Consider the following 10,161-nt stretch of genomic DNA (forward strand, 5'->3'; position numbering starts at 1 on the left):
TTCAAAATTCCTACATGCTCGAAATGTACATACATCAAGGTATATTTGTAGAAAATTTCACGAAAAAATATTAATTTTCCTGGAAGTTGAGAAGAATTTAAGTGGACTCTGTTGGAATTTCCGAAAATTGTCCCCCACCCCCATTCGGATTCTACATAGTAAATACTATATGCATAGAAAATTTCATTAAAAAATATTCATTTTTCTGAAAGTTATGACCTCCCAAAATCTGGGGGGTAAAACCCTGTAGTTATGCCGAGGTTTCTTTTCCGGCCTCCGTACACTCCGAGTTCAAATCCCGCTCCATCACCGAGAAATGGGGACACTTTTGTCATGAGTTGCACCCAATACACTACACACACACATAAATACACGAAGAAAGCAACTACACACTTGCACATAGAGATGTTTATGTAAACAGAAGTGAACATATATACAAGTATATACAGAAACACGTGTATTTCACGTGTTATCATAAATGCATACGTGTACACACACACACCCAGGTGCGCACACACACACACACACCCAGGTGCGCGCGCACACACACACACACGCACATGTATAATATATAAATACCTTCTTAATCGGTGGTTGATGTTCCTTCGGATCGGAACGTAATTTGAGGAATTGTGTATCCATAAGAAACGGTGAATGAATCTTAAACATATCTGTTTTCCATCTGTACGACCGGGTACTAGAACCGGGTGGTTCTTGTCGACAATGTTTATATACATCCTGGACAGCTTTAGAATGACAAACCACCCAACCTTGCTCGTTTTTGCAGATAATACTCATAGCCGGGAATTTTGTCTGAGCGATTGCTTACCACTTTGTGGAGAGTACAAAGTTTATTTATACTCTCCGTAGTCGGGTTTAACACATGTTCATTAATTCATTATTTTAATCTGTAAAACCAAACCAATAATAATAAGAATATTAATAAAATGAAAGAAAAATGCGAAAGAAACGGAAGTGAAAACCGAAAGAGATGACAATAAAACTGGAAAGAGTTTAAAGAAGTTTTATATTTGTGTGTATAAGAGGGCGTGTATTACACACACACACAAGTCCAAAATGGTATCTTAAAACTCTATAATCCTTTTGAAATATCTTCCTACTAAACTTTAAGTTTTGTTATCGACTTCACTAGTTTGAAAGAAGCCACAAAGACTACAAGCAATGCTCAGCCAGTTCGTAGCAAACTGAGGAACATAAATAAAGCTTATTCATTCCATTACATTCGAGGATCGTCACATCGGTCTACATCGTACGAACCGCTTATGAAGTGTTTATAAGTAAGCTCGATCAGAAGTGATCTGGGAGTCAAACAACAACTGCATTTAATGAAAGAATTTATTAAAGGAAGGGAAACAGTATAGGTGGAGATGGACGAATCAGGAACAATTTCAATAGTGGATTAATTCTGAGTAACACCGTTTATGTATTGGCACCGTCTGAACAACACGTGCCCCAGTGGAAGAGAGGAAAATGTCAGGGAAGAAGTTGTTGGAATATGAAGGATGTAATTTCTTTCGACAGAGATTGGTTTTGTCGATATTGAGTGGGAAATCTGTGAGGATAACAAAGATACGGAGTCGGGACGATAATCCAGGATTACAAGGTAACGTATATGTATATATACACGCACACACACAGGCATATACAAACGTTACGTATACATGCACCTTATGTAGACTCGCATATTACAAGGATGTTTATATATATGGAAAGACTAGATAATAATAAATAAATATAGGTAATCTTCCAGTTTCGAGGCGTAAAAGAAATATTCAAGGGAAATAACTGAACGACTTACCAGTATTATCCGTACTACTTTTTCTCTAAAACAGCATGCGATGGAATTTTTTTTTTATAAAAGTTTTAAATGTTTTTTTCTGTCACATCGTGTAATAAGTCCGCATGGTACTAGACAGTCGTCGCAGGTAAACTTATTTCTAATAAGTCGACGACGCGCAAACCATTCCAACATTCTGTATTTTGAGCTACTGCTTAAATCACAGATTTTCCATTTTTCCTCTAATATTAATTCACGAGTGAGGATTTCGTTTTCAGCAAACAATAAGATGTTGTGCAGCCGGTCTTCCACGAGGCATTTTCGATTTCTCATAAGAAACTATGATATTCAATCACGTGTGTGATTTATATATAAACAGTTAACGTCAATCAAATCACGTGATTTATTTATAAACAAAGTAGTACGGATAATACTGGTAAGACGTTCAGTTATTTCCCTTGTATTTTATTTACTTTTTTAACCTCTCGAAACTGGAAGATTACCGCCTTGTTAATCTACAAAAGAAAAGCATACAAACACACACACACACGTCGTAATGGCCCATGTTATATGTTCATTTCTTCTCTTCCAGAATTTGAACTCTCTTTCATCTCTTTACTTGAGAAATTGTCAAATGGTTCTAAAGTTGTCATTAACGAGACAGGTAAGCTTCTTGCAAGTATTTCTTTAAATTAATAACTTTGTGTGTCTAATTAGTATGTTATATGTTGCATGAGTGTAATTAATTCTTAATGTGTTGTCTGTCTGCAATTAATATTTCAGTATGTTTTCTGTCTGTAATTAGTATTGTGTTAATAATTAATATCTTATGTAATTGTATATCTATTATGTAAATAATGTTATTGTTTAGCCCCAGGTCAACCATAATTAACGATCTTTACATTTTAATCATAATTAGCAAAAACTATTAAACATATTATAACACAATTAATAAACTGTTTACTGATATAAACCAGTAAAAGTTGATGACTTTTGTGATTTGTGTTTCCACAGGAACGACCATTCTCTTCCACCCGGGTATGCTCTCTGGGGGAAGCTTCGATCATGAATGCAACATAGGCCGAGCCCTTACCTATTATATTGAACCCCTCTTTTGTTTGGCTCCCTTCGCAAAGAAACCCCTCAAAGTCGTGTTACGGGGAATCACCCACAATTTAGATGATGCTTCCGTAAGTTCACTCTTCTTTCATTTAATTTTCTTTTTCAATTAATTAGTTTCAGCAGGCAACATAAAAAAAAAAAAAACGGGTGTAAAATGAATCTTCTTTTTTTAGATAGAAACTGATTTAAGTCTCTGTTTGACTCTCCTTTACTTTGTTTGTCTTACAACTTCTGATCCTTGACACAAGCAGGGATCTAATCTTAGCTTTAGACATTAATTACTATTTGACTAACAATGGTCTAATTACTGTTCCAGGTCGATCACATGAAGTTCTCCAGTTTACCGGTGCTAAAAAGATTCTTAGGTACAGACGAGGATCTTGAACTAAAAGTAAGTTGCAAACTTTTATTTAGATTTTCAGGCATTCCACAACTGTCGCTCCCACAAACACCCCATCTCCATACTCATCTTTCCTTCTGTCTCTCTCTCCCAAATTCCACTCCTAAAGTATTGGTCAATAACAAGAGCCACTTGTCCGTGTTGCCACCCAATGGGATTGAACACAAAGCCACTTGATTGTGACGTGAGCTTCCTAACCACACACCCACTACCCCTAGATAATGCATATATTTGTTTATTTCTATTCTTTCTTGTAGATAACTCGTCGTGGCCCAGCCCCTGACGGAGGGGGTGAAGCAGTGTTTTCCTGTCCTTGTCGACAAAAGTTACGACCAATCCAGTACACAGACCCTGGAAGAGTGAAGAAGATCCGTGGAATTGCGTATCCTTTCACTTAGATGGATCACTTGCTTTCAAGAACATGTGTTCTAGTTTAATGTGTATATGTGTGAATGTGTGTGTGTGTGTATATCTCTTGCTGCACTGAGAAGTGATAAATTACAGGACTCAATACCTAAGTGTAGAATATTGTTTAACACATTATTATAACAGAAAGATTCCTGTTTCCACTACTCTGAGTTACATCATGTTTCTGATCATTCAGCTGCTAAACAAAGCCTCCCTTATATATATATATATATATATATATATATATATATATATCATCGTTTAGCATCCGCTTTCCATGCTAGCATGGGTTGGACGATTTGACTGAGGACTGGTGAACCAGATGGCTTGTGAGTGAATTTTGGTGAACAGAAACTGAAAGTAGCCTGTCGTGTGGGGAGGGGGGGGGCTTGTGTTTGTTCCCCCACCACCAGACAACTGGTGTTGGTGTGTTTCCATCCCCATCACTTAGTGGTTTGGCAAAAGAGAATGGGAGAATAACTATCAGGCTTAAAAAAATAATTACTGAGGTCAAATGGTTTGACTAAAATTCTTGAAAATGGTGCCCCAGTATGGCCACAGTCTAATGACTGAAACAAGTAAAAAATCAAGCACTGACTTAATTAACAGTTTTGTTTCTTTTAATATGATAAGCGTCCTTAACATTGGTCAGTTGGTGCACCAAAGTGTCTCCAGGGACGCTCAACCGATTGATGGAATCTGCCAAAGACGTCCTTTCAGAGTTCATCCATGATATTTACATTCATTCCGATCACTGCAAGGGCAAAGAATGTGGAAAGTAAGTTGAATTTTGGTTATTCAGAGATGGTCTTGTTGTTGTTGTTTAACCCTAGGTCGACCTTGACTAAACAGCTCTGCCGATCAAAGACATTCTAACTGTGACCAACCTTTATTTCACTGAGCTACAATGCTCCAAGTTCTCTTTATCCAATGTTGTACATTGCTAAGCTGATAAAATGTGATTCAAGCAATATCCAGCTGCTCGCGCCTCTGAGAGCATTTAGCCCTTATCCTGTGGCCAGGGGTCACTAGGCTGTGTTAAGTCATACAATCTACACTGAGAGGTGGGATTGAACCTGGGAACAAATATTTCTAACAGTGACACAAGATCACAAATTTGAGGTAGACCCCAGTATTTAACTGGTACTTATTTTATTGACCCTAAACCGATGAAAGGCAAAGTCAGCCTCAGTGGAATTTGAACTCAGAACATAGCAACAGGCGAAATACTGGTAAGCATTTCGCCCAACATGCTAACGATTCTGACAGCTTGCTGCCATAATAATAATAATAATAATAATAATCATAATAATAATAATAATAATAATAATAATAATAATAATCATAATGCATACATATAATTTATCTTTGTTAGATGGAAGGGTCAGCGACCATGACATTGGCAAGTCTTCTGATGTGATGGTCATAACTATGTTGTAGACTTTCCTCTCTCCCTAGTTATTAAATGTTTGTCTTTCTCTCATCAGATCACCTGGATTTGGTTTGACCCTTGTAGCAGAGACAACAAAAGGGACCTTCCTAGCTGCCGAGGCTATTTCAAGCCCTAAAGGATCAGACAAGGGACCATCTGTTGCTGAAGATGTTGGTAAAAAAGCGGCTTATTTATTATTGGAAGAAATATATCGGGTAAGTTAGCCTGAATTTATTGATCCTGGTGGTGTGAGGGTTTTCATTCTTGTCATTGAGACTGCTGATCAGCGGTCTTGAGTTCAAACCTTACTTGGGGTCACTCTTTTTCCATGGTGTCCCTTTAATATTGTTTTGTTGCATGTCTCCCTGATTCCCATAGCAATAGTTTCTGAAGCATTGTGTAGAGGAGAAACACACCTTCCACTGGAGAGGATGCCAGACTAACTTACCTATAAAGAACTGTGGACTGAAAGTTAACAAAACACTGCCTACCATTTGTAAACTATACCTCTCAGTTTGGTGGAATGGTTGTAAACAAAGCTACGAGCTACACCACAGTGGTACCTACTTTCAGTTAAGTAGACTGGGCTCCCTAATCAGCTGAGCTCATTAAGCCCTCCCTCCACTAGAGAGTTCAGTGATTAGTGACAGTAATGACATTAATTTCCTGATTGAGTAATTTGGTGTAACAGAGACATCCAGATATTAAAGTAATTGCATAAATAATTAAAATATCTGACTCTATTTTCCATCTCTTGTCATCCATCATCATTTAACATCCATTTTCTTTGCTGGCATGGGTTGGATGGCTTGATAGGAACTGGCAAGACCAGGAGCTGCATCAGGTTCCACTGTCTGTCTTGGTTTGGTTTCTATGGCTCGATGCCCTTTCTAATGTCGACCACTTTACAGGGTGGTCAAGATGATTTTTACATTGCACCATCACCAATGCATTCTATGTGGCACCATCACCAGTGCTTTCACATGGTACCAGCACTGACATGGTCACCAAGTACCTGTATCAAGAATAAAAACAATTCTATCAATTTCTTTCTTTCAATTTTTTCCTTTGCAGGGTGGCTGTGTAGATTCTCTTAACCAAAGTATGGCAGCATTATTTATGGTCCTTGGCTCTCAGGATGTGTCAAAACTTCAAATTGGACAACTCACTCCATACACGTAATGATGGAAATTTTTTTTTTTTTTCCTTAACATCTATTATTCCGTTTTCTAATTGCTACAAAAACAATATCTCCACTCATAGACATTCTAAAATTTGTAATTACATTTTAGTCTAGACTTTGCTAATGAGGCCTAATAATACAGGAACATGTAATAAGTTATTACCATAGCTACCAAAAATCGAACCTGTTCTAGACTACATCTCTATTTAAATTTTTAATTTAAATTTCAGAGTTGTCTCTCTTGCCTTACTTAGCAACTATTGTCATTAACACTAAATATGTTTTCTCATCATTTACCCTGTTATATCAGTTGATACCAAAATTATCTTTGCTCCAACTACATTAAGCATGTTAATCCGTTTTGTGGGACATTCTTTAACTAGTCTCATATTCTCACAATACTGTCAGCTGTTTATAGACCCCCCTTATTTATCCGTTGCATGCAACAGAAACAGATTTTGATGAAACTCTGCTTCTGTTGCATATATCATGATTGATGTCCCTGTTCTGCTTTTGTTTGAAGACAATATTTTTGCATTTTAATTCTACGGAAAGAAACTTTGGTTGAGTCATTTTGATAGTGTTAACATTTCATGCCTGCCTGTAATAGCCAATGTTAAGACAGGAGACACAAGTGTATTCACTGACATTCACATATGACAGGCTTCTTTCAGTTTCCATCTGTCTCTTCCACCTTGACCAGTCTGGGCTATGAGTGAAGACATCCAAAGTGCTACTGCATGGCACCTTGGCTAAGTTAGTACTGAATACATGGTGCTCCAACATGGCCACAGTCTGTTGACTGAAACAAATAAAAGAGATGTAAACCATAGACATGCTTCCTCTTGTCTCTTCCATTTTTTATTCTAACCAAAAATATTCCAACATTTTTTATTTTTTCCTCAAGGATTGGCGTGATGAGGTTGATCAGAGATTTCTTCAAAGTCTTGTTTAAAGTGGAAGAAGTAAAAGAAGAGGACAGTTTTGATAACGAACAATTAAAGACAGGAGACAAAAGACTCCTATTAACCTGTGTTGGGGTCACTTATACAAATGTTAGCAAACCTATTTTATAGAAAATATATTTTATAAATTAAACCATGAAAATGAAATATCCACAGTGTTTGTTTGGTTTTTATTTGAGGACAGCAAAATTAGATCAGGACACTTGGGTAGAAGACGCTTGGATGGAGAGGGCTTGAAGGGGGCAGGGTTGGTACAGAGCACCTTGGGGATTTGTCATTGAGAGTGGCACAATCATTTGAGGGCATCAGATGGTTGTCACTTGAGGGTGGTGGGTTGGTTCAGTAGAGATTCTCTGAGTGGTTAGTACTTGAGGGTGACACAATCAGTAGAGAACATTTGGGTGGTTGGTACTCGATGGAGACTGAATTGGTTGAGGGCATCTGAGTAGCTTGTACTGGAGAATAGACGGCTCCTTTTGTGTCCCATCTGGCTGAAACTACTAGCGTAGCTAGAGTGTGTACCAACTGGGGCAGCCCTTCTGTTTTCCACTCCCAGACCCCACAAAAAACACATATTGCCTACAGCAGACCCAAAAGTGCTGCCTGGGGCAGACCCCACCACACATACACACAGCCGCACTTGTGCCTCTATAACAATAGAATCGATATTTCTTCAAAAATAAGAAATTTTAATTCAGATAATTTCCATTTATTTTCTTAAACGTTCCATCATCATCATCATCCTCACTGTTGTAACAGTCATCAGGAAATAATGATGGGGGCAGTTTTTCTTTATTATTTTACAAAATTTTATTGGTATGGGTGGATGTTTCTGAATTTAAATAAAAATCTTGGAAATTTAAAGGTTTCAGGACACCCTTCCCCTTCCAACTCAAAAGCCCTGTAAAGAAAGCATCGGTAATTGCCCTTCCCCTCCCCAGCTGAGCAATGATAACTTGATGCTCATCAAGAGGTGCAACCACATTGAACTAACAGGAGAATCAGTATTTGGTGTCAGGAATCTGCTTAAAATAAACCCTACTTACCTGAGCAACAAAAGTGGAGAAATTTCGTTAGTCTGAAGCATCCAATTCTGTCTTCACCCCTGGTTCCAGGATCTAAATGAAAACCTTCCATCAAAATTTCCTCTGAATTTATCTTATTCATTGTTCGATACTGTGAAATATTGGACAACATTTAATAATACTGTATGATATTGTAAAATAATGTTTGATGTGTGGTAAGTAGCTTGCTTACCGACCAAATGGTTCCAGGTTCATTCCCACTGCATGGCACTTTGGGCAAGTGTCTTCAACTATAGCCTTGGGCCGACCAAAGCCTTGTGAGTGGATTTGGTAGACGGAAACTGAAAGAAGCCCGTCGTATATATGTATATGTTTATGTGTCTGCCTTTGTCCCCACCAGCATCGCTTGACAACCGATGGTGGTGTGTTTACGTCCCCGTAACTTAGCGGTTCGGCAAAAGAGACTGATAGAATAAGTACTAGGCTTACAAAGAATAAGTCCTGGGGTCAATTTGCTCGACTAAAAGGCGGTGTTCCAGCATGGCCGCAGTCAAATGACTGAAACAAGTAAAAGAGTATTATGTATACATATCCATATATAGGGGGAAATAAACATGAGAGATGCAGGAGCTGCTCAGGGGTTTTGCAAGCTCTTCCAGATCCATTGCAATGCTGGAGACCCTTCTGTATTGGCTGTGTGGCAAGAAGCTTGCTTCCCAACCACATGGCTCCAGGTTCAGTCCCACTGCGTGGCAGCTTGGTCTCTGTAGCAACCATGATGTCAATTTTATGTGACCTGAGACCGTCGAGGAAACAAGCTTGCTTCCACTTTGAATTCAGGCCACGTACATTTAAACGACCTATGCGTAGCGTAACCATGAAAAGAAACGGCAAAAGAAGGAATTCCACCTACCTTTTTAATCTAAGGCAATTATCCTCAGTACTCGTGCAGGTGGGATTCCCTCACCTCTTCCAAAGGCGGTTCTTCCGGTGGATCGAACACTTTTGGTAGGTCCTTTAGTTCAATGATTTTTTTAGAGTATCTTTTTTTGAAGTCTCTGTACAGTTCTTATGGGATGTTTGCTATTATTTGATCCGCACATGCCTGAAACGCCAGATTATAACTTTCGACAAAGCAACGAACTATAAATCTGAGTTAATCTTCGCTAAAGATGGAACCCCCAAACCAGACTGCCTTAAATTATCCAATAAGCGTCGTCGCGGCACACATCGTACCATGGTAGGGTCCTACCTCTGTGAGTTTATATGCCTTCGCAGACATCGAAATTGCAATTTATTCCAAAAAATGTTGCAATGTATCGCGACATGTAAAAGACAATATGTTGACTTCTTTCATTAAATATTTTTGTCCTTAAAAGGTTTGTAATGTGTTTTGTTATGAATTTTTAAGGGAAAAAAAGAAAACAAGAAAAAAAACGATGGGCTCAAACACAGAAATATACAGATATATACCTATATCTTATATGCATTCCTACAGATGATCCATGCTTGTTGCAAACAAATACCATTTCAATCAGGCGACCGCGTTTAGAAAAATAAAAGCGACCGGCGAAGTTATGATGTAAGCACGTGCTAAAACCCCTCATAATTTTCTATTTTTACAAAATCTTTTCGATTCTGCATAATGGAATTAATACGGGATCTTTTCCCTTTGAACAGCACATCGAGAAATTAACTTTTTGTAACTAAACACTTTCAAACTTTGGACACTGGTTCAACAATTCTCACAAAAATTTTCAACCCTTCCCCCAAAGGAGAAAGACAACAAAAGGTCGAGGGAGATTACTCTCGTTAAATCCCTTTTTCG

The 10,161-nt window shown here is 38.1% G+C and overlaps 2 protein-coding genes across 3 annotated transcripts in view; one reads left to right on the forward strand and one right to left on the reverse strand.

Annotated features, from left to right (window-relative positions):
- Nucleotides 1–10,155, reverse strand: part of LOC106880387 (N(6)-adenine-specific methyltransferase METTL4) — an 85,069-nt gene extending 74,914 nt beyond the window's left edge. For both annotated transcript variants that reach the window (XM_014930299.2, XM_014930297.2), the window contains exons 1-3: nt 9,247–10,155; nt 8,355–8,426; nt 580–908 (exon numbers count right to left, since the gene is read on the reverse strand). In XM_014930299.2, the coding sequence (XP_014785785.1) occupies nt 580–798 (219 nt within the window). In that variant the 5' untranslated portion in view covers nt 799–908; nt 8,355–8,426; nt 9,247–10,155. The remainder of the gene's footprint in view (nt 1–579; nt 909–8,354; nt 8,427–9,246) is intronic.
- Nucleotides 905–7,455, forward strand: LOC106880388 (RNA 3'-terminal phosphate cyclase-like protein). Its single transcript, XM_014930300.2, has 9 exons — nt 905–1,624; nt 2,391–2,462; nt 2,813–2,988; nt 3,237–3,311; nt 3,578–3,702; nt 4,381–4,506; nt 5,216–5,375; nt 6,235–6,338; nt 7,251–7,455. Exons 1-9 carry the CDS (start codon nt 1,492–1,494, stop codon nt 7,417–7,419), a joined length of 1,140 nt encoding a protein of 379 aa, XP_014785786.1. The 5' UTR covers nt 905–1,491; the 3' UTR covers nt 7,420–7,455.
- Nucleotides 10,156–10,161: the final 6 nt, after the last annotated feature.

The sequence above is a fragment of the Octopus bimaculoides genome, chromosome 19, assembly GCF_001194135.2.
Source record: "Octopus bimaculoides isolate UCB-OBI-ISO-001 chromosome 19, ASM119413v2, whole genome shotgun sequence".
Classification (NCBI taxonomy): Eukaryota; Metazoa; Mollusca; class Cephalopoda; order Octopoda; family Octopodidae; genus Octopus; species Octopus bimaculoides.

What these genes read in the sequence shown, in the direction of transcription:
- LOC106880388 (XM_014930300.2), top strand. Translation starts at nt 1,492, where the DNA reads ATGTCAGGGAAGAAGTTGTTGGAATATGAAGGATGTAATTTCTTTCGA. An exon ending in ACAATTTAGATGATGCTTCC is followed by an intron (nt 2,989 to 3,236) that starts GTAAGTTCACTC and finishes TTACTGTTCCAG; the next exon opens with GTCGATCACATGAAGTTCTC. An exon ending in AAGAAGATCCGTGGAATTGC is followed by an intron (nt 3,703 to 4,380) that starts GTATCCTTTCAC and finishes AACATTGGTCAG; the next exon opens with TTGGTGCACCAAAGTGTCTC.